The following is a 24890-nucleotide window of genomic DNA, read 5'->3' as shown; positions in this document are numbered from 1 at the left end:
TATTTATACATGCAACAACATTGATGAGTCTTAAAAACAGTAATACTGACTGAAGAAAAGCCAGAAAACAATCATACATATTCTATTATTCCATTTATATACAACATATATACAACTCTAGATAGAAAATGCAAACTAAACTATAATAACAGAAGACAGATTAGTGGTTATCTGGGGAAAAAAAGATTGCAAAGGGACATAAAGAAAGTTTTGGGAGTAATGAAAATATTCATTATCTTGACTATGGTGATGATTTCATGGTGTATGCATGTCAAAACTTAAATTGTACACCTTTCCTATATGTCAATTATACCTCAAAAAAGTTTTTAAAAATAAAAATTTAAAAATCTTAAAAGAAGAAAACCTAAATGAGACAACTAACTCTGTATTACCATTTCTAAGTTAGGGAAACAAATTGAAGCTAACTATTAAACTCTTCCCCCACTGCCAGCAGCTGGAGAATTTTGAAAATGGGAGTTGATAACTGGTCGTTTCATACTGCCTCTTATATTAACCTCAGTGGGGCACTAGCCCTTCCCTAAAACAAGCTAAAGAGAGATTAAGAGTATGCTAAGTAGAATAGTTTTCATAAGATCTTCCTAACTGATCCCCCTTGCCTATGGTACCAAGAAGGTATCTCGAGTTGCAATGTCTTTTCTTTCATGTAAAAGAACAGAAATAGAAAATATCCACATTAGAGGATATGTTCTGAAGTTAGACCACCTGGATTCATAGCTTGACTTCACTGTTTATTAAAGATGTGACCTTGGACAAGTTCCCTAACTTCCCTTGCCTCAGTTTCCTCATTTTTAAAATGTGCATTCATTCAATGAATGTTTATTGAGAATGCCCCCCAAAACTCTTAAAAATGGTAAAACAGAGGGGCGCCTGGGTGGCTCACCAAAAAATGGTAAAACAGAAAAATGAATATAATGCAATGAATATAATGCAACTAGAAAATAAACCTTTCTAATTTTTGTTTTCTTGATAAGAGATTGAGTACAAAAAAGAAAGAGTTAACATAAAAATATTTAAGAATTAAATTTGTTAGGGATGCCTGGTCGTTCAGCTGGTTAAGTATCTGCCTTCGGCTCAAGTTATGATCCCAGAGACCTGGGACCGAGTCCAGCATCCAGCTCCCTGCTCAGAAGGGAGCCTGTTTCTCCATCTGCTTGTGTGTGCTCTCTCTCTCTGACAAATATATAAAATCTTCAAAAAAAATTTTTAATTACAATAAAAAGAATTAAAATTTTCAAACATCATGTCAGGGGCACCTGAGTGTGTCAGTCGGTTGGCCATCTGCCTTCAGCTCAGGTCATGATCTCAGTATCCTGGGATCAAGACGCATCAGGGTCCCTGCTCAGTGGGGAACCAGCTTCTCCCTCTCCCTCTGCTCCTCCCCCTGCTCACTCTCTCTCTTGCTCTCGCTCTTTCAAATAAATAATAAATAAAATCTTAAAAAAATACATTAAAATATCATGTCACGCACAGAGATGTAATTAGAGGAGAACAGCGTGTAGTTTCCAAATTACACTGTAATTCAAGTGATTCTCTCTAAATAAATTACATTTATTCACTTGAGGAAAGAGGTCAAAGTGGAATTTTTACCCGTGTCATCATATGATGACTCGGGTAAAAAGAGCGAACCCAGCACAGCTCAAGATTAAAGTATCAAACCAACACAATGTATAATAAAGTTATATAACATTATGTGTCAATTATATCTCAATAAGAATAAATTTTTAAAAATAAAAAAGGGGAAAAAACATAACTATATTGTGATCTGTTAACAACACCATGTCCTCTCAACAGTCAATCATCTTGATGTTAGGCCTAAAATGTTTTCTAAAAAATCAGTATTTTAATTATTAGTTTTCATTATACATTTACAATATCGTTTTATTAATTTTATAATACTGCAACTATTATGTGAAACATAAGCCAATTCCTACAAATTTCAGACAAATGTTGTCCCATGAGATATTATGTGTTACTAAGATTACAAATTTGACGTCTTAAATAATGTTTAAAATGCAGTTAACAGGGACGCCTGGGTGGCTCGGTTGGTTGGGCAGCTGCCTTCGGCTCGGGTCGTGATCCCAGCGTCCTGGGATCGAGTCCCGCATCGGGCTCCTTGCTCAGCGGGGAGCCTGCTTCTCCCTCTGCCTCTGCCTGCCACTCTGTCTGCCTGTGCTCGCTCTCTCCCTCTCTCTCTCTCTGATAAATAAATAAATAAATAAATAAATAAATAAATAAATAAATAAAATAAAATGCAGTTAACAAGGGCACTTAGGTGGCTTAGATGGTTGTCTTCTGTTGGCTCAGGTCATGACCCTGGGGTCCTGGGATGGAGCCCACGTTGGGCTCCCTACTCAGTGGAGAGTTTGCTTCTCCCTCTCCCTCTGCCCTCCCACCCTGCTTGTGCTCTCTCTCTCTGGCTCTATCTCAAATAAATAAATAAATAACCTCTTTTTAAAAATAAAATGCAATAACACTGCATGCAGATCTTCCCATCAAATTCTACCAATGGATTTACAAAGGAGTCCCAATGTCTCTCAGCAGGAAAAATGAAAGTAGCAATGACATCATAATCAAGTTTTAATACAGCCACTATGTCACGTTTACTCAATGATATGTACGATTACAGAACTTTTCCATATATGTAGCTGTTTTATAAATGCCTTTAAAAGCAGCTTAAACACATTCATTTGATAGCTGCTATGGTCAAAGCTGGAGCTCAGTAAAATGTACCAAGGGAACATATTCATTTTCATGTTCGGAAAGCATGATTCATCCGATTGTGAAGAAAAAGTCCAGTATGCACACAACAAAGTAACATTTAAGTGACAATTTTGTTAGAAAAATAATAGTTACCTGTGATACACCCAACTTTTTACAAGCATCAAGAAAATTTTCTACATTTCTTCGACATTTTGCCATGCTCAGTTTAGGCTGCAATGTTAAGAGGAAGAAGAAATATTACAAGCATACTTATACAGAAATTTATCAATAAAAAAATTAAATTTATTGAGGTATATTATTTAAAGATAGTATCAAGAAACTCTATCGTCCTTTAGAGAACTGACAAACTATAGATAAAACTTACCACTGCTGGTGATGGCACGTGAATACTAGCTACAGAGCGTGGCCTTATGTGATTGGCTAAATGGCAAAGAACAACCCCATCCATCAGTGCAGCTCCAATGTCATCAGGCAAAATTACTTTTAACCTGGACTCGAGATTCTGTAAAGAAATGGGTATAAATCACAGATACTCTATGTAAATACATACGCTACATATTTATATTACTAATCGTTATATAATCCAAAATTTTAAAAACCTTGCGATAAAATTCAGGTATCTTGTTAATTTCCCAAGTTAAACCCATTTCTACAAAGCAGATCTATAAAGTCAAGCTCACTTACATTGCGAAGTTGTCGTATTTGCTCTCGTTCTTCCCTTAGATGTTCCATCTTTCTTCTCATTGTAAATCCTGGATCTGCTGCCCCATACTCCTGGCGAGATGAGCGGCTAAAAGCTATAAAAACAGAAATTTCCTAGCTTATCACAAGGCTAATAGGAAGACTCAACCAGCGGTGGGAAAAGAGGCATGATAAAAAAGAAGCAGTACAAAACTACATAAAACAGTATTACTTATTAATACATTCTAAATATTTTTATAGAATTGAAATCTACTTATCTGCACAATTGAAAGCAACAGGGAATACAAGTGTAACGATTTCTACCACCTATCCATGTTCGTATTTAAACATATGTTATTAGAAACTTATGCTCCAGGTTAAAATAATTATTGAACATAAATCAGCCTTTATTATCTTTAAAGAAAAAGGAAATTATTCTTGAAGGTCAATACAGTTATTCAGGAATAAAAACTATAATTCAATACCTTGCCAAGTAACATGGATCCATTTTCTTTTGGGCTTGCCAAATGCGAAAAGATCCCTTTTTAAAACCACAATATAATGGAGTGCTATAATTTCAAACAGTGTTTGGTCTGCTGGCAGAGTGGTCATTCTAATAGCAGTCACAGTAGAGTAGAAATAAGACTGCAGTATATCTAAGGCAAAAAGCTGAGGTTTCAGGAGCTTGAAGGTAAAGAGGAAGAAAGAAATGGGGAATGGGAATTGGAAAGACAAATAAGGTTAAGAGAAAATTACTTTTAGGAGAGGGGAAAGAATCTATGTGTACTTAAAACTATGGAATCAATCCCACTTAAGCTGGAAAACTCTAGTTTCATATATAACCAAAAATTTTTATTTGCAGAATATATACTTACCTGATCTAGGCTTCAAGCCAAAAGGACCATGTGAAAAACCATCGGTTCTATCATATTCCTAAAAAAAAAAAAAGAAAAGAAAGAAAGAAAGAAAAGAAAAGAAAACCACTTTTCTTTCAAAATAACCAAGATAGTTATTCATAACCATTAAATCTTTGAAGCATTTGTTTCTATGATTAGTGGAGTACAGAAAGACAAACTGCATTTCAATTCAAAATTATACATTTCACTTTTAAAAGGTCTACAAATATTTGCTAATTAATCTGACTACATAAGCTTTTAAATATTCTCTCTCATAGTAGAAGGAAAATAAAAATTACTGAATTATACAAAATAGGTACTGGGGTATCTGGGTGGCTCAATCAGTTAAGCATCTGCCTTCAGATCAGGTCATGATCCCAGGATCCTGGGATGGAGCCCCACATGGGGCTCCCTGCTCAGCAGGGACCCTGCTTCTTCCTCTACCCCTCCCCCTGCTTGTGCTCTCTCAGTCTCCTTTGTTCTTTCCCTTAAATAAATAAATAAAATCTTAACTAACTAACTAAATAAAAAGGTATTATTTTTTGAATGAACAATGAGATCAAGGCCTCCACAAAGTGAAACAAGCTTCAGTGAAAAAATAAGTGAATTTAGCAACATTCACTCAGTTATCTATTATGGACTTGACATTTAGTAGATAATATGAGGCAAACCTGCACATTCATACTAATAGGGGGTGACAGGTGACACACATGAGAAATTATCATCTCTTCTATTTGAATAAATTGTTTCGAAATACTTTCACACAGTGGTGTGGTGTGCTATGGAAAGAAATAGTGTATTTTTAAAATCTGAGCTTGGAGTTAGAAAGCTTAGGCTAACTTTTGAGCAAAACATTCAATTTCTCAGGGTACCTGGGTGGTTCTGTCAGTTTGGCATCTGCCTTGGGCTCATATCAAGCTCCCTGCTCAGTGGGGATTCTACTTCTCCTTCTCCCTCTGACCCCTGCTTGTGCTCTATCTCAAATAAATAAATAAAATCTTTCAAGAAAAAATTAATTTCTCTGTGACTTTCTCCATGTTTAAGATGGAATGAAGATTAACTCAGATAACTAAAAGAAAGCACTTTGGAAATTGTACAGTGATAAGAAAACATAATTTCGGGGCGCTTAGGTGGCTCAGTGGTTTAAAGCCTCTGCCTTTGGCTCAGGTCATGATCTCAGGATCCTGGGATGGAGCCCTGCATTGGGGGGGGGAGGGTCTCTGCTCAGCAGGGAGCCTGCCTCCCCCCTCCCCCGCCTGCCTCTCTGCCTACTTGTGATCTCTGTCTGTCAAATAAATAAATAAAATAAAATAAGAAAACATAATTTCAGCAGTATCTTATTTAATGCTTGCAATAACTATGAAGCACCTAGAGTATGGGTTTCAGTCACTTGTCTATCATTTATTGATTGGGGTCTTAGGGAATGGTTACCAATCTCTTCAGCTATAAAATCATGAGGATAATACCAGCTCATGGGACTACTTCAGGTTCAAGTGTATAGGCAAGCACTTTGTTAATAGTATAGTACTAGGAATGCCTGGATAGCTCAGTCAGTTAAGTGACTCTTGATTGAAGCTCAGGTCTTGATGTCAGGGTTAGGAGTTCAGTCCCTGCAGTGTGTTCTACGCTGGGTATGGAGTCTACTAAAAAAAAAAAGACTAAACAGTATAGGGGTGTCTGGGTGGCTCAGTCAGTGGAGCATGTAAGTTTAAGCCCTATGTTGTGCATGGAACCTACTTGAAATTTAAAAAGATAATAATAAATAAAATAATAATAATAAATAGTACACTACTATACTAATTGTTTTTACCATTGTCTTTCACAGATGAAATGGAAGTAATCAAAATTTTGTTGATTCTCTAAATCTTCTGTTGATTAACATGTTATACGCAGTTCAAGTTGAATGTTAGTTGAGCCACCAAAGCACATTTTCATCGCCCCATTCATCCACAAGCTCATAGTTTATCTTCATTATTTTGGTCAAAGTGTTACGAATTCCCCAAAATCTGACTTATCAAATGCAAGCAAAATGTATTATAAAAGCAATATAATTTATTTGAGAAAAATGGCACTAATACTCTCCCCATGAGCAGAGATGATAAAATCATAAGGAAACTAGGGAACTAGTAACTGATATGCTTACATTTATTATAATTGAAAGTAAAGGAAAGGATTAACAAGGTCATGTGACAAAGACTAATTTTAGGATATCCTAATTTAAATTACTTTTTAAAAGAATCCAAACCATTTTACTTGCCATATACATAATTTAGACATGTTTATAAAGCTAATACCAAAAACATTTAAAAGTTTTATAATGCGGAGCACCTGGGTGGCTCAGTGGGTTAAAGCCTCTGCCTTTGGCTCAGGTCATGATCCCAGGGTCCTGGGATCGAGCCCCGAAATGGGCTCTCTGCTCCACAGGGAGCCTGCTTCCTTCTCTCTCTCTGCCTGCCCCTCTGCCTACTTGTGATCTCTGTCTGTCAAATAAATAAACAAAATCTTCAAAAAAAGCTTTATAATGCAACTCACCCAAAACAAAAGCTAAATGACCCTGGCTTTAAAAAAAAAAATTAATACCACTTAGATAAAATGAATTACTATCTATGTCATTAACCAAAGTTACATGATGAATATGGATGTTCCAAACATTTAGACAAAGTTCTGAATTCACCAAGTGAACACATAATCCTTTCTTTACTAATGCCAACACACTTTTAGAACACTAAATAATCTGACGTAGAAAAGATACTGTTTCAAATATTTTAAATTTATCTCCGGTTGTAAAGTAATGGGTCTAACTAAATTAGAATTGGTCATTCAAGCCACCAGAGTATTTGGGTGAGATCTCACAAATCTTGACTTTCATCTACCCTTCTCCCCTTCCCCCACTTAGGTCTACTATGACAAGAAAGGTGTACCCTCCTGTCGATAGGAACAACCCACCACAGGGAAGTTTCTCGTGGAAAAAGGAAGTTTCTCTTGCATTGCTTTCAGACCTAATTGGTTACGAGAAAAACCAAAGGCCATTGCACAATGCTGAAGTACTTTCAAATATAAAATTGCGAAGTGTTCTTAACATTTATTTGAAAATATAGATTAATTATAAAACATAAGAATTTTATAAAGTTTATGCTCCATAGGCATTTTCCAATAAGTAATTCAGGTAATACTATTACTATAAATATTTGTACAAAAGATGGTGTTTTTAGAATTTTTTATAAGCTAGGTTTGCACAAATTAAACTACTGTGGATTTCTTAATATGGGTGAATAAATTATATTGTTTAAAAGAAAAAGAATGATGAGATTAAAGAGAAGAAACAAGGAAGAAACCTAAGTAAACACATATAAAAACAGAACTTGTACCTCAGATGATACTGGAGATTGTGGTGACATATTAGCATTATCACTGTCTTGCTAAAATATAAAAATAAAAATATGAAAGATGAAATTAAAATACAAATGATGATTTAGACATACAAAAGAAAAATTGAAAACTGTTTTGATCAACTGCTAAAGGAAGAATCTGGAAAATACTATCAACCACCTTGCCACTCAATATGTGGTCTGTGAACCAACAGCATCTGCAACCTCTTGAAGCTTGTGAAAAATGCAGAATCTCAGGCCAACCCTAGACCTGCTGAACCAGACTCTGTATTTCAATAAGATCCCCAGGTGATTGATTCAAAAGCACTTTAAGGTATGAGAAGCACTATCAATTCACATCAAATATTCCTAAAAAATCTATTTCCCTTAAATAACAAAAATGAAAAAAATCTGTATTTTTTAGAAGAGATCCATATTTAGAATTAATTATTGATGGGACATGCCAACAAGATGCTACAATCTAAAAGAGGTATATGGAGGCATACAAAAATTTTATCACCCCAAGACGAACATTTTACATGGAAAATTATGTGTATCTAATATTGGCTTGGAAGTACATACAAAGAACTTAACTGCATAAAACAATATTAAATGGTCCATGATTTTGAATGACTACTACCAACCAAATACAAAAATCTTCACATTTAACCTTGAATATGCATGCCACATAAGATGTTTATTCATCATTCAACAACAGATTATAGACTGCCTACTATATGTCAGACATGGTACTAGACAGTGGGGATATCAACATTTAGTAAAATATCATCCACTCAAGGATCTCTTAGTCTAGGGGGAAATGATATTCATTGTGCAGGTAATACAACCTTCTCAGTACAATGACAAAGCTATGCATGGCATATTATGAGGACGGGTAAGGGGCATTTGGGGAACTGGAAAGGGTGGTAAAGAAAGGCAAATCTCCTGAGAAAGTGAAAAATTGAGTAGGTGTTTACCAGAAAGAGAGGGAATTAACAACATTCCAAGATATCCAAAAGGACAAAAGCACAGAAGCAAAAATGAAAGAAAACTTTTGAGCAGTCCATATTGGGAGAGTGAAGTGAAAGAAAGAGAAAGCAGGATAGATTATGAGTTGAGACTAATGTGCTAAGCAGGGGCCTGCTGAGGAAGAAACAAGAATTTACCTTCGAAGTGACAGGGACACAGTGAAGCTTTCTAATCAAGGGGATGGCCTGAGCTCATTTTTGTGTTCTTTGGAGCAGTCATTATGGCTGCAAGGAGGAAAATGGGCTGTAGAAAGGATAAAGAGCAAGGATGATATTGCATGTGGTACAGGCAAAAAAAAATGCTAAGCGCCTGTGCCAGGGCAGAAAAAGCAGAAATGCAGGTGGGGAATGTATTCAAAATATTTCAGTATCACAAAGAAAAAGTAGGTATTTGGTAACTGATTAGATATTAAGGCAGGCAGGACCAAAGTGAATATAAAATACAAAGGGACATGATGTCCATCAACTGATTAATGGATAAAGAAGATGTGGTATATATCTACACTGAAATATTATGCAGCCATCAAAAATGAATTCTTGTCATTTGCAACAACGTGGATAGAACTAGAGGGTGTTATGTTAAGTGAAATAAGTCAATCAGAGAAAGACAATTATCATATGTTCTCACTGATATGAGGAAACAAGATGAAACCAGAGAGGGAACCAAACGATAAAAGACTCTTAATCTCAGGAAACAAACTGAAGGTTGCTGGAGGGAAGGGGGAAGGGAGGTATGGGTGGCTGGGTGATGGACATGGGGGAGGGTATGTACTAAGTGAGTGCTGTCAATTGTGTAAGACTGATGAATGACTGAAACAAATAATACATTATATATAAATTAAAAAAAAATTTTTAAATACAAAGGGAGAGGAACAATGCCAAGCTGTACCTCTAGCTCAGGGTTCAGCAAACATTTTCTATGATTCCATTTCTTAAAGTTTTCAGAAGCCCTGCCAAGTACTCAACATCAAATTACCTACCAATCCCTCTAATGAAAAATACACAAAGCTTAAGTATTTATGGTGATGACACTATATCATTTCAAAAATGCTAGGCTGCTCTATAATTTAAAACAGTGAGATAGAAAAATTTATAGTAATGCACAAGCTGTAGCAACTTAATTTTAAATGTTAAAATAGTACACAAAATTTGTAAAAAAAAAAAAAAAAAAAAAAAGATTAATAAATTCCAAAAGAATCTCAAATGGTCACGATGTTGATTTAGGAAAACAATAGATGAGAAAATGTAAAAGACAAATGTTATTAATAAAATTCTAAAACTGAACTATTAGAAATTCTGTTCAAAATAAAGGATATATGGAAATTACATGATTAAATTAACAATTGCATGATGATGCTCAGCTTTTATTATTGGAAAAAACCCATGCATTAAATCACTAACCAAGAAACTGACAGAGGTATTACATTTTACTCTGAATGAGCCAAATACATATAAAAAGTAAACATTTTTAAATAATTGCTACTATTACCCCCCTTTTCTCACCTCATCCTTTTCATTGCCACTTGAATTCTTCCTTGATGATTTATACTGAAAAATATTTAAAACATACACTTTATTTTTCTTTGAACACACGAGTTCTCTATCAGTAGTAAATTATATGTAAGGTTTATTCAAATTCATCTTAGTAAATTTATTAAATTATGATACTAACTTTAATTATATAACCAATTTAAACCGTCCCACCAGTTACTAATAGCTAACACAAACAGTGGTTTCATGGCATTGTTCTATATATCTATTAACATTTCCTTCCTGAGCCAATCCACTTCCCATTCATTCAAATTTTCTATCTGAAAGTTGTCTTAAACTCTCTGTTTTTCTCTCTGTTTTTCTTAATACACTATATCCAAAACATCATTGTCAATTTTTTCTGTAATGTCTCTCAGGCTTACTTCCAAATTCGTACAACTACCAACTTATCCTAGGCCCACATTACCTCACACCTAGTGGGTAATCTCACCATTCAAAAATGCCATTTATTGTTAAGAAAACTACTGATTTCAAGTAAAAAAAAAAAACAAAAACAAAAACAAAAACAAAAACAGTATGTTAGGTATATATATTGATCATACAATAACAGTAATAGTGATAATAACTAATACTTATAGAAGCGTTTACTAAACACCAGGCACTATCAAAAGTGTGTTACATGTATCAACCCATTTAATCGTCCTAACAATGCTAAAGTGAATACTATTATCTGCATTTTATACTGAGGCACAAGGCCATATGCTTAAAATAAAAAATGCTAGTGTGTGAAAAAGTGCTTGTTTTAGAATCAAGAATTAAAGAAATACAGTGTGACAACCACTATAGTTCTTGTTTCAAAGTCCTCTACGGTTATTATTTCTCAATCCCCCTCACCACAAATAATCCTGCAAATCAGTGCCAGATTAAAACACTCAAAACACTACTTGCAACTCATGACTCCCCTACTGAAAAACCTACTTTCAAATTATGTTCAAATTTCTTTACCTGGCATTCAAAGTTCTACTTAATGGCCCTCTTTACTTATGCAGCTTTATAATCCATAACTCTTGGAAAACTAGATAATCTACCTGAGAGCTCAACCACAGACTGGGAGGCAAGCAGTATTAGGGATTACAAATATCAAACCTAAATTCCTTCACTGTCTCTCCCGTGATTTATGACAGCTATCACTAATCTACCAGGGTGCTCTCTCCAGCTGATTCCAGACATAATCTCAATATGTTTACACCCAGTGTTCCAGATAGCCACTGAATGGAGTTGTGGCATGTGTGAAAAAACCTACTTGCCATCCCTAGGCATGATGCTTGCAGACAATTTGTGTTCTTGGTTCTACTCTACTTCAACAAAAGAGTGACGGGGCACCTGGGTGGCTCAGTGGGTTAAAGCCTCTGCCTTTGGCTCAGGTCGTGGTCCCAGAGTCCTGGGATCAAGCCCCACGTCGGGCGCTCTGCTCAGCACGGAGCCTGCTTCCCCCCACCCCGGCTGCCTCTCTGCCTACTTGTGATCTTCGTCTGTCAAATAAATAAATAAAATCTTAAAAAAAAAAAAAAAGAAAGAAAAAGAGTGACATTTGCACAGAAGACCCTAGGACCTGAAGATGGCATCAGTCATAAGAGTAAAAGAGAAGAAATTCATGGACAGAGGAGCTGCTAAGTTGAATACCATTGCAGGATCTCACTCCTAAAGGCACTGCTGGGATTTTTCAAAGAGGTTACTACCAGTATTACAAGTACGACAATGTGAAGAAAGGGACCATCATTGGGGTTTCTAAGTTGTTGGCATCTTACACGCTTTTCAACTACTGCCTTTCACTCAAGGAACTCAAACATCAACAGCCACATATGTACCACTGAAGAGGGCCCAGTGTGGAGGGTGCAGTCTGCATTCCTGACCTTGACCTTCTCTGTCAGGCATCACTGATATTTGTTGAATCCTTTCCTACTTTAACTGAGAATTAATACCTGATAAAAGAAGACTGGTACAAAAACAAAAACAAAAACAAAAACAAAAAAAGAATGACATTGGAGTGAATAATAAGCTAATATTTATTAAATGTATATTTTGTGGCAAGTGCTATTCTCATAACCACTTCACATTATCAAGTAATTCAGTAGTTATAGAATCCTGTAAAAGAAGATACTATCAGAGTCATTCGAGGATAGAAAAAAATTAAGCTCAGCAAGGTCAGGTGATTTTTCAAGGTCACACAGTTAGTGAATATCCAAGTTAAAAACTGGAACCAAAGCATCTTGATTCTAGAAGCCAAGGCTCTAAACCACTATGCTCTACTACCATCTCTAAATCCTGAAAGATTAGTATAAGTTTGCCAGGAATAAAAAGAGCTAGCGGGCATCCTCAGAAGGAAAGCACAGAGGAATAAAAAAGCTTCGCCTATGTAGAAAACAAAACGTAGTGGTATGGCGGGGCGCCTGGGTGGCACAGTCAGTTAAGCTTCAAACTCTTGGGTTTGGCTGAGGTCATGATCTCAAGGTTGTGAGATTGAGGCCCCTGCTGGGCAGGCTCCACACTCAGCGGGGAGTCTACTTGAGATTTCTCTCTCCTTCTCCCTCTGCCCTTCCCCACCCATGCCCTCTCAAACTAAAATTAAATAAAGAAATAACTCTTTTAAAAATAATAGCAGTATGGCTAGTGAGGAGAGTGAATTGTAGCAGGTAATAAAATTTAGAGAAGTAGATGAACACAGTGTCTGAAGTTTCTTAAAAGCCCAAACTTTGTGTTACTGATAATAGAGAACCAAGAAACAAATTTAAGTCAGGGAATTTCTCTAAGGACTGTGAAATTACAGATAGGGAGGCCAATTAAGAAGTTATTACAGGGCACCTGGGTGGCTCAGTGGGTTAAGCCTCTGCCTTCGCCTCAGGTCATGATCCCAGGTTCCTGGGATCGAGCCCCACATCAGGCTCTCTGCTCAGCCAGGAGCCTGCTTCCCCCTCTCTCTGCCTGTCTCTCTGCCTACTTGTCATATCTCTCTCTCTCTCTCTGTTAAATAAATAAATAAAATCTTAAAAAATAAAAAAAGAAGTTATTACATTTGCCTAGACAAGAAAGAATGAGGGTTCCAACAAAAGCAAGGGCAGTAGAGATGGAGAAGAAATGATGAATTAAAGAAAGGACATATAATTAACATCCTGGTGATCAATTAGGTGAGAGGAATAAGAGACGGAAAGATCCAGGAGGACAGAGGTATAGAGCACAGACAACTGGATAGACATTGCTACCATTAACTCGAATAAAGAATAGAGAGGAAGAGCAACTTCTCTGCAGGAGAAGGGCAAGACGGAGAGACGTATCAAACTTGAAATACATGTAGGGCATCCAGACAATTAAAACACAGGTCTGGAGACTAGGAAAAAAGCTGTGGGATGTAAATTTAGACCCCCCCATCCCCGCCGAGACTATGAGACATCTGGAGTCATAAAAGCTTCAGAGAGCATTTTTAGGGTAATGAAAAGAAGATGAACCCCTAAATGCAAGCAGAAGCAAAACAAGACCATCCAAAAGAAAACAGAAAAACCAAGGAAGAAAAATGAGATAGAAAACAAGAAAGAAGTTTCAAGAAGAGATAAGTGGTAGTAATCACTGTCATATTCTTAGGTACAGGGGTGCCTGAGTGGCTCAGTTGGTTAAGCCTCTGCCTTCAGCTCAGGTCATGATCTCAGGGTCCTGGGATGAAGTCCCAAATCAGGCTCCCTGCTCAAACAGAGACTCTGCTTCTCCCTCTCCCTCCCCTCTCCCTATGCCTGCTGCTCCCCTTGCTTGTGCTCTCTCTCTGTCGAATAAATAAATAAAATCTTAAAAAAAAAATTCTTAGGTACATGTTAAGCTCTAGATAAGAGGTTATTTCAATGGAGAAGTGGAAGCAGAACCCAAACTGTGGTGGGTTAAGGAGTGATCAGAACCTGGAGATATAGAAATGGTAAGTCTGGCCCTAAAAGGAAAGAGACAAGGCAACAGCTCCAAGGGGACTTGGGATAACTGCAGAGGTCTGAGCTCATGTATCTGATCGAAAGTAAAGACATGGAAAGAATATAGAAAAGTGAGTGAATAACTGATAAAGGAAAGAAACCGAGTGTAATGAGGTCAAGAACACAGATAATGAGACTTGTAGTACTATAACTCCACTACACTTCTAATTAAAAATATCCATGATATATGAAAACTTAGGAAGGCACTCTTTAGTTTGCACTACTGCACAGATTCCTCAATTAGTATTAGTCTGAATAACTAAAGTTTATTATATCTAAATTCAAATAATTTAGTAAAGACCTATTTACAAACCAGAGAAACAAAAAAGGTCAGTTTACTTCTGAAGCTTATGTTAATTTCACAGAAGAGCTATTAACTTGTGCAAACTCTGACTTAGAACAAAACAAATCAGGTTATTTCACAAATCCAGTTGGCTTCCCTATTCTAGGATAAAATTAGTCATGATCAGAGAAAATACATAAAAATATTTTCCTTGGCATTAGCCTTTAAATGCACATATACTATATTTATGAAATCAGATATTTATTTAAGGGTCATTATAATGTTTTATCATAACAGCAATATGATACATTTGTATACAGATACATATGGCATTTCAATAAATCAAATAATCCTTAAAACTAATATGGTATAGTTATGTTAATGCTTTTTAACTTTCTTGATTAGAAATCAACCAAGTGCATTTAGAAATCTATGTATTATTATTTTTAGAAGAAATTAAAGCTACTAATTTACATTAAACATAATTTATCAAAAATTAGACGTTCATATTTTGTTGTGAGTCTTATTAAAAGTATTAATACACTTCTGTAAAATGTAATCTACATTTGCCTTTCTTTAAGAGATTTTTAATAAAGTAATGTATTTCCTGAAATATGTTTACTTTAAAAATGCAGTGACTTTATTTTGACAATGAGGACATTATTTTATTTAGTAGAGTAGTAATCTACACAAGAGTGGTCTGGGAGTCTAGAAGAGTTAGTGTAACTCTCCTGCAATGATTTTTTTACTCATATAATCTGACCCAATTTATCTTCTTGCTCACATAACTGGCCAATATGTTGAAACCTTTTATACTCAGTTTCAGAGGCTTACCTGAAAAACGTTACTATCCAAGATCAGTCTTGGCAACTGAGAAATAATATATAAAGAGACCCACGCACACAAACATACACACAAACACTTTCAATAAATATATTGAATAACAACAGTGCCATTAATAATTTACCATGGAACACAAAGAAATCTTGTGGCTCAGTCATTTACATGTGCTGGGATAAAGTTGCACAAAATCTCTGTATGTTTCTTAACACCACAAAGCTAACGGGGCTCTCACTGAGTGAGCTTGGTATTATTTGGATATATATCTCTAAAGTAGCATATTTTCATGTTTAATCAACTATAAATCCAGATTAAATTCAGTAATATATCCTATGAATAACCCTTTTGATTCTTGGTAGATGGGTGATTAAAAGAAATTTTATTTTTAAAATAAAGACACTTCATAGGTATCAACGATGTCTTAAACAAGAAAATACTGGAAATTCTGAACAATGGTTTTGACTTAGACAGTAGTAATTTCAGGTTTATATTTTTTTTTACAGCTTAGGAAAAAACTGTTGACATTCCATTTTTTTCAGTGTCCTAACACTGACATCTTCTGACTGCTGAGGAGAACTACATATCTCCTTGAAATATTTCCCAATGACTAAAGCTAAACTTTGCACCCACTTTACTAAAAGCATGGAAGCAATTAACATTTGTTGAATGCAGATAATGTAATGAATATTTCAAACACTACCTCATTCAATCTTTTAGTGCTTATAAAACAGAAATATTATAGGAGGTATGCTTAAGTCTTAAAAATAAAATATTTAACAAATGATGCTATTAAATCAAACAACTATTTTTTAAAGGCTCACTGAGTCTTCTGTTAAGACTTTATTGAGAAGTTCACTTGGGTTACTGTATTTTTAAAAACAATAAAACTGTATTAATCTGAAAGTTTTCATTTGATATCAGGTTATCCACAGTAGATAAACAGACAATGTAGCATAAGCTCTGGGTTCAAATCTTAGCTCAACTGCTTATTACCTAAGTGAGGCAAAGCATATTATTTAGCCTCTCTGTGCCTTAATTTCCCTATCTGTAAAATAGGAATGATAATTGTACTTACTTCATAGGGCCGTTATGAATATTAAATTAATTGATACTTGTAAAGTACTTAGAACAGTACCTGGCACTTAGTAAGTGCTATGCAAGTGTTTTGATAAACTGTCAGAATTTAGGTGCTTTTACTTTACTAGCAGATCAAATAAATACCAAAATCTATTCCATTAGTCTGAAAAACTAAAATTTCCTCCACATCATCCCTCATCCGTCAGGTTTTATCTACTAACAAATTTAACTGAGTGCCTTTGTTCAAGGTCCTTTAAACTGAAAGAGGAGATTCTGAAATAAGTGTCAGAATGTAAATATAACTGCAGATCTGTAAAGACCTGGGATAAACAGATTTTGACCACTACTGACCAGGGTTCTGCTTAGAATGTCCTTTTTTTTTCCCTATCTCTTATTTCTTCATGATCTCTCATATGGACCAGGTAATATGAAGCTCAATAAAAGGATTCAGTAATTAATTACTCATAGAAGTATGAAACTTATCACAGGCTTGCTACGACACCTAACATTATTGTTTTGGTCATATGATACCACTTCAAAATATGTTATATTCCCATATAAGTAAACCGATCAACGTGTACATATAACCACTTCTTCCAAACAGAGAAAAACATGAAATACAATCCTATCCATTAATGATATAAACCTCAAACTACCTATAATTTAGCATAGAACTACATATTTACATAAAATTATTACTATTAAATAAAAAATAGGCTTGGGGAACAGGTGCACAAAAACAACAGAATTTGGTATTCATGGGGCAGGAAGCTTTCCTGTACTGTTCATCTGAGTCAGGAATTCCAGTAATGGATTCTGACTAGTACTGAAGATTATGCTAATTCCACTGGTTTCTATAAACATAGCAGACTTTAACCACAAATGAATAATATTACAATATTTATAAGGGTATACACAGTAAAATTTCACTAAAACCCCGTTAACTAGAAATTTGGGATGATTCAAATAATCTAAACTTTTAATTTACCTAAGATAAAAGATCATCTTGAGAAATCTACTAAGGTAGCAAGAAGAAAAAATGGGGGAGAAACAATTTCAAGCATTTTTAGAGCCACGTAAGTAGCATTTATTTAGACAGAAACAGTTAAATGCTAATTGCAAATACATGTGAACTATATAGTGAAACAAATCTACTGAAAGACTTTTCTAGCAAGTTCTTTTAAAACATAACTACATATTGCTACAACTAGCAGTATAGCAAACATTCAACTTTCATGTCAAGTATCTGGTAAATCACAATTCACATTGATCTACAGAGTCATTCTTAATTATTCTGAATTACTAAAATTTCATATATTTAACTGGATCATATTATATATACCTATGCATGTGGGAAACCAAGATAAGATAGCACATTTACTACATGTAACTAGAGTTATGGGCTACCTTATTAATTCAAAACTTATAAAACCAAAGCTAATAATTACAAAGTAAATTTTGCAATTTAATAAGAAGTACCTTGAAATATTCTTTTCTAATCTGTTTGCTCCGCCTCCTTTCTTCACTCTGCCAGATTATAGGTTGAGATTCTGGCCACTGCTGTTCATCTATTTGGTCCTTCTGATTTTCTAAGGGCTGTAATGAGACAATTTCTTTTAACTAAATAAATGAGAACAAAATATTAGATATAACAGGAATTCATTTTCCTCTTACCTGCCATGTGAGGGGTGATAACGGTGAATTAACTTCATCTGCTGAGACACTACAAAATTAAAGATGCCTTAATATGGTAAAAAATTTAAACTTACCCTTAGGAATTTATTATGAACAATAAAGAGTTGTCTCTCCCTCTCACTCTCTCTTTTTTTTTTAATACCAGAAATCTAAAAAATTTACCCATGTCTATAGTTTGAACTAATAACATATAAAACTTAAAGTCCAGAACAACATATTTAAGTTCCCAATCACTTCTATTCCTTTAAAAAACTCAAAATTCTTTTATTTAATATGCAAAAGACTACTCTAAGGACTTTTTAGAGGCCAAGAGAAATGTAATACCTAGACATACAGTGAAAAAACAGAATGCTTATTACATTAAATCATAAAAAACAAATAAAAATCTAATAATTTTATACAAATTTATTTTGTTTAAATGCCAAAGAGATTAGAGGAGTAATTCCTTTTTGACTATTGAATTACAGATTATGAACCTCTAACCCTTCATTCTGACACACAGGGGCTATGGCTGAAATTCTCATCTATTTTTGTCAGGAAAAGTAAACTGCACATCTTGTTATTAGGCAAGAAGTTCCTTTGAAAAAAATACACAGACAAAATGCCCACTAGAGCTATTATCATTCAACACTGTTGTAGAACTTCTCTATTGTACAGTAAGAAAGAACATTTAAAAATTAGAAAAAACAAATTTTCAAAATTTATGGAAAATATGATTATCCAAGGGGGAAAAAAAACCATTATTATTAAAAGAAGTTTACCAGTTATAAAAAATATACAAAAGTTAATAGTTTTCTCATATATCAATTATAACAAGCTATAAAATATATTAGGGAAAAAATTCATTCATAAAAGGAAGGAAAAGCAAAAATATTGGAACAAAAATAATTTAGACATGCATGAGAAAAAAAACTACCCATGTTGGGGCACTTGAGTGGCTCAACCAATTAAGCATCCAACTCCTAATTTCAGCTCAGGTCATGATCTCGTGGTTGTGAAATCAAGCCTCAACATTGAGCATGGAGCCTGCGTGGGATTCTCTCTCTCCCTCTGCCACCAACCCTGTTCCCTATTTCCCGTTTGTGCTCTCTTTCTCTCTCTCAAAACAAAACAAAACAAAACAAAAACTACCAGTGTGTTTAGAAAGGAAATTGAATAACTATAAAGTTCTTAGAAAGACTAAATATTGGGCACATGGGTGGCTCAGTTGCTATGCATCTGCCTTCAGCTGAGGTTATGATCCCACGGTCCTGGGATGGAGCCCTGTGTGTCGGGCTCCTTGCTCAGCCGAAGGCCTGCTTCTCCTTCTTCCACTTCCCCTACTTGTGTTCCCTCTCTCGCTGTCTCTCTCTCTCTGTCAAATAAATAAATAAAATCTTGAAAAAAAAAAAAAGAAAGAAAGACTAAATTTTATGGGTATAACCATTTCAAATTATTTGGCAGCTGAAATAAAATATAATAAAAAATAGAAAGTATTTCTGGGCTTGTATTAAAGACCTGATAAAAGAATTTCAAAGTTAATTTGGAGAAAAGTTAGATAATAAAGGGGATTTCCCTACCAGGAAACTGCATATATTCTATTAAAGTAATTAAATACTATCAGATCCAGAATTTATAGATTTTCCAGTGACAACCTATGATTAAAAAAATTAAATTCACAATTGTCATAGAAATGATAGGCTATGACACAAATAGTGTTGAGACAACTGATTAACCAATTATAAAACACACACAGAAAGAAAGAAAAACAGAGGGTGAGGAGGGTAGGGAATGAGAAAAAGAAAGGGAGAGGGTACAAAAGAGGAAGAAAAAACTACCTACCTTACCTCATATCAAATACCAAAGTTAATGACTAAAAGATTTAAGTATGAATAAAGATGAAATCACATAAGTATATGAAAAATATGGGCAGTAAGTTTTTAAATGTTGGGGCAGGGAGTTATATGAAAGAAACAAACTAAACATTGACAAAACATAACAAAATGCAAGAATTAGACTTTGCGTCTGGCCAAGATAGAGTAACAGTGGTCAGATTTATACCCTGACAGAAAACACTATAAGAGCAGACAAAATATATAGAATTCTGCTTTCCAGAACACTGAGTATCAGGCAAGGAAAAAAAAAAAAAAAAAAAAAGGACATTTTATCCCTTACAGATGGGTAACAAACAAGGTGAAACCCCCATAATTGCATCAGGTTGCTGCAGGAAAAGTTTCCAGGCTTCTAACCCAGAGAGGAGAAAACAAAGGTCCAGGGAGCTCCCTGAATTGAGATGAAGCTGGGAGCCAGGATGAAAAAGATGGATGGCATTAACAGGACAAAGTGAGAGAGAAAAAAAGCAAAGCACAGAAAAAGAACTTAAAAGTTCTACAGAAAAAATTTTAATATTTTCAACAGAGTACTGAGCCCTGATCATATGCCTGAGAAAACTACACTAGGCAAAAGAACGAATAGCCAGAAAGACAGAATAACTCTCAAACTTAGAGAGGACTATGAATAAATTAATACCGGTTTCCACCAGCCAGACTGGAAAAGCATGCAGTTCATGGGGCATCAGCTATAGTACTAAGAAAAGTCTTCCTCCAGTAGGGGGCCAAATCTAGTCCTAGACTAAATGCCACACTGATTCCATATAACAAGTTATAAAACCAAATCTCCCAAATATCAAACTGTTGCCAATTAATTTAACCACATCCTAGAACAATGTTCAAGAATATTTATAATGATACTGTAAAATCCAGCACCCAAGAAGGTGAAGTTCACAATGTCCAGCATTCAATCAAAAATTCAATCAGGTAATATTCAGAAGCAAGAAAAAAAGACTAAATATGTTAAGTACAGACACAATAGACATAAAATAGATAAAAATCAAAATTCAAGAGATGAAAAGTACAACAACTGAAATTAAAAATAAACTGGATAGTGGGGGGCTGGGTGAGCCTGGTGGTAGGTATTAAGGAGGGCACGTATTGCAAGGAGCACTGGGTGTGGTACATAAACAATGAATCCTGGAACACTGAAAAAATAAAATAAAATAAAATTACAAAAATATAAAAATACATAAAAATAAACTGGATGGGATTAACTGTAGTTTGGACATTTAAGAGGTGCCTGGCTGGCTCAGTAGGTACAGCATGAGACGCCTGACCTTGGGGTTGTAAGTTTGAGCCCCATATTAGGTATGGAGATTACTTAAAAATAGAATCCTTTAAAAAAAAAAAAAAAAAAGAATTGACTAGACTTAGTAAAAGAACTATCAAAAATCAAATGTAGAGGGTGCTTAGGTGGCTTAGCCAGTTAAGTGCCTGCTTTCAGCCCAGGTCATGATCCTGGGGTCCTACTTCTCCCTCTCCTGCTTCCCCTGCTTGTGCTCTCTCACTCTCTCTCTGTCAAATAAATAAATAAAAGCTTTAAAAATGTTAAAAAGAAAAATCAAAGACAAAAAGAAAAATATTGAAGAGGACTGAACAGAACCTCAACAACTGGTGGGAGACTTTAAGTAGCCTAATATAAATATAATTGGGGTTCCAGAAGAATAGGTCAGGTGACAAAAAAGATCTTTGAAGAAATAAGGGCCCCAAATTTACAAATTTCATGAAAACAATAAACCCGCAAATTTCAGAAGCTCAAAGAACTCCAAGCAAAAGAAAAATGAAAAAAACTACATCAAGATACCTCATAATCAAATTACTTAAAAACAAATGATAAAAAAAAAAAATTGTAAGCAGCAGCTAGAGAAAAAAGACACATTAGATTCTATGAAACAAACATTGACAATAGAATTTTCATAAGAAACAATCTAATCCAGAGGACAGAGGAGAAAATTCTTTAAGGTACTGAAAGAAAACAAAGATGTCAACCTAGAATTTTGTATTAGCAAAAATAGCTTTCAAAAATGAAGGAAAAAAAAAAAAAGGCAAAACCAAGACTTTCTCATACAGAAGCTGAAAGGATTCAACAAGAGTGGACCAGTAATAAAAGTAGTCTTAAAGTTTCTCTTTCAGGTAGAAAGAAAACTATACATGGAAATACAGAGCTACTAGAGATAGTTAAGGGAGGAAAGATAAAAGACATTATTCTGATTATTTAAATCTCTTTAAAGAAATAATTGACTCTTTAAAGCAAAATAATAACAATGTATTATGGGGTTTATAACATATATAAGTAAAATATATAGTAACACCACCACAGAGGCCAAAAAGGAAGAAACAGAAGTATACTGTTGTAAAGTTATGCAACGTATGAAATGGCATAATAGCACTTGAATGTAGACTGTGATAAGTTAAACACTATTCTTTTTTTGGGGGGGGGGAGTCAGAAAGAGAGAGAGAGCGAGAGAGAGAGAGAGCGGAAGTGCACACAAGCAGGGGGAGCAGCAGGCAGAGGGAGAAGACTCGATCCCAGGACACTGGGATCATGACCTGAGCCAAAGGAAGATGCTTAAATGACTGAGCCACCCAGGCATCCCAGTTAAACACTATACCTTAAACCCTAAAATAATCATTAATGTACAATAACAAAAAATTATAGCTAATAAGGCCATGAAGGAGATAAATGAGAATTTTAAAATAAAATTGAAAAGAGGAAAGATGGCTATAACAACAAAAGCACAAAAGATGGTAGATTTAAATCCATTAATATCAATAATTCCATTAAATATAAACAACATGAACATTGTCATTAAAAGATTCTCAATTAAATGCAAAAGGAAGGTGCTACCATATGCTAAATAATAAATACAAGAAATCAACTTTCTCCACAAAAACACAGGTAGGTTAAAAATAAAAGGATGGAGAAATATAGATCTATCATGTTAACACTAATCAAAAGAAAGCTGAGATGACTATACAATATCAGAAAAGTAGACGTCAAAGAAAACTATCAGAAATATAAAAAATGTCATTTCAAAATGACAAAGGTATAAGTTCATTAAGAGGACACTACAGTTCTAAATATTTATGTATTTAATACAGAGGATACGACTATATGAAGGGAAAATGACAGAACATCAAAGCCAAATCCCCAATTAGTCCTGAAGTTTTCAATAGTCTTCTCTCAATAACTGATAAAACTGACACTGTAGTGTGCCAAGGAAGTGGTGTGGTGGTGAAGACAAACAGTAAACAAAGTAGTATATATTCAGAATGCCAGATGGAAAAAATGTATAAATTGGAATGTCAGAGGGTATTACGTTCTTGGACAAAAATAAAACAGGGTATCGAAAAAGGACAAAGAAGTGGGGAGGCATCCTCTTTTATTTAAGTTGTCCAGGGAACTCCTTGCTAATGAAGTGAAATTTGAGCAGAAACCTGAAGCCAAGGGAATAAGCCATAAGGCTATCTAGGGGGAAATCATTTCAGGCAGAGGCAAAAGCCTTGAGGAAGCAGGAAATGCCTGGTGTATGGAGATGCAACAAGGAGGCCAGTATAGCTAGAGAGGAACTAACCAACCAGGAAAATCCAGGCAAGAAAGAAGACAGGAGGGAGCCAAATAATGTAGAGGTTTCTAAGTCCTTAAAGGACTCTAGTTTTTATCCCGAACGAGACGGGAAGTCATTAGAGAATTATGAAGAGTGACATGATCTGACTTATATTTCAAAAGATAAAAATCTGATGCTTTTTTGAAAAGCAGACTACAGGAAAGCAAGGGCCTGAAACCTGTTAGGAGGCTATTTTAATAACTGAAGTTAAGAGACGGCTAGAGCCGAAATAAGTCAGTCAGAGAAGGACAAATATCATGTGATTTCACTCGTATGTGGAATTTAATATACAAAACAGATGAACACAGGGGAAGGGAAGAAAAAGTAAAATAGGAGGAAAACAGATAGGGAGGCAAACCATAAGAAACTGTTAACTACAGAGACCTCAAACTGAGGGTTGCTGGAGGGGAGGTGGGTGGGGGATGGGCTAGTAGAATGATGGGTATTAAGGAGGGCACTTGTGATGAGCACTAGGCGTTGTATGTAAGTGATGAACCCATAAATTCTACTCCTGAAACCAATTTTACACTAAATGTTAAGTAACTTGAATTTAAACAAAAACACAGAAGGGAAAAAAAAAGTAAAACTAATATAAATAAATAATAAAAATTAAATTTAAAAAATTTTTAGAAGACACGGTGAGGGCTAGGGTGGAAGGTGTGGAGGTGGTAAGATGTGATTAGATTTGGGGTATATTTTGAAGGCAGAGTCAAATAATAGCAAATAATAGCAAATCCCTTATTTACTAATGGATTAGATATGGCATGTGAAAGAAAGTGACATGTTATGGTTGACTCAGGTTTTTGAGCTGAGCAACTATAAGGATGAGTTGACATTTTTTGAAAAGGGAAAAAATAAAGGAAAAACAAATTCAAGAGGTGCAAGGAGGAATTAAGAGTGTGGATTTGAAAGTTTCGTACACCTCCTGGGGCTAATAACACATTACATGTTAATAAAAAAAAAGTAAAATAAAAAGTTTCATATGCTTATTATACATCCAAGTGGGAGTGTTGAGTAGGCAACAGGTTATACAACTCTGTGGTGTATGTATATACACATACACACATGCATGTGCAAATTATTTATGCAAACAGAAAAAGGCTCTGAAGGGGAAAACACCAAAATACTATGACTTGTCATCTCTGGAGAGTGGGAAAATAGGTGATATTTATTTATTTATTTGTGTTTGCCAAGTTTTGTAATTTTGCAACCATAAAGCCACATTAATTCTTTTTTTAAAGAGGTTTTATTTATTTATTTGACATAGAGACCACAAGTAGGCAGAGAGTGAGAGGGGGAAACA

General features: G+C 34.9%; 1 protein-coding gene across 2 annotated transcripts in view; it reads right to left on the bottom strand.

Annotated features, from left to right (window-relative positions):
• The window catches only part of LRCH2 (leucine rich repeats and calponin homology domain containing 2), a 128069-nt gene that overhangs the window by 22264 nt on the left and 80915 nt on the right, over positions 1-24890 (bottom strand). For both annotated transcript variants that reach the window (XM_082716342.1, XM_082716343.1), the window contains 8 exons: positions 18088-18136; positions 17893-18009; positions 10219-10263; positions 7688-7738; positions 4299-4356; positions 3427-3539; positions 3107-3244; positions 2875-2952 (listed from right to left, as the gene is read on the bottom strand). In XM_082716342.1, coding sequence (XP_082572468.1) covers positions 2875-2952; positions 3107-3244; positions 3427-3539; positions 4299-4356; positions 7688-7738; positions 10219-10263; positions 17893-18009; positions 18088-18136 — 649 coding nt within the window. The remainder of the gene's footprint in view (positions 1-2874; positions 2953-3106; positions 3245-3426; positions 3540-4298; positions 4357-7687; positions 7739-10218; positions 10264-17892; positions 18010-18087; positions 18137-24890) is intronic.

Source organism: Mustela nivalis (assembly GCF_964662115.1).
Source record: "Mustela nivalis genome assembly, chromosome: X".
NCBI classification, from domain to species: Eukaryota; Metazoa; Chordata; class Mammalia; order Carnivora; family Mustelidae; genus Mustela; species Mustela nivalis.
This window is presented reverse-complemented; position numbering and strand designations above follow the sequence as displayed.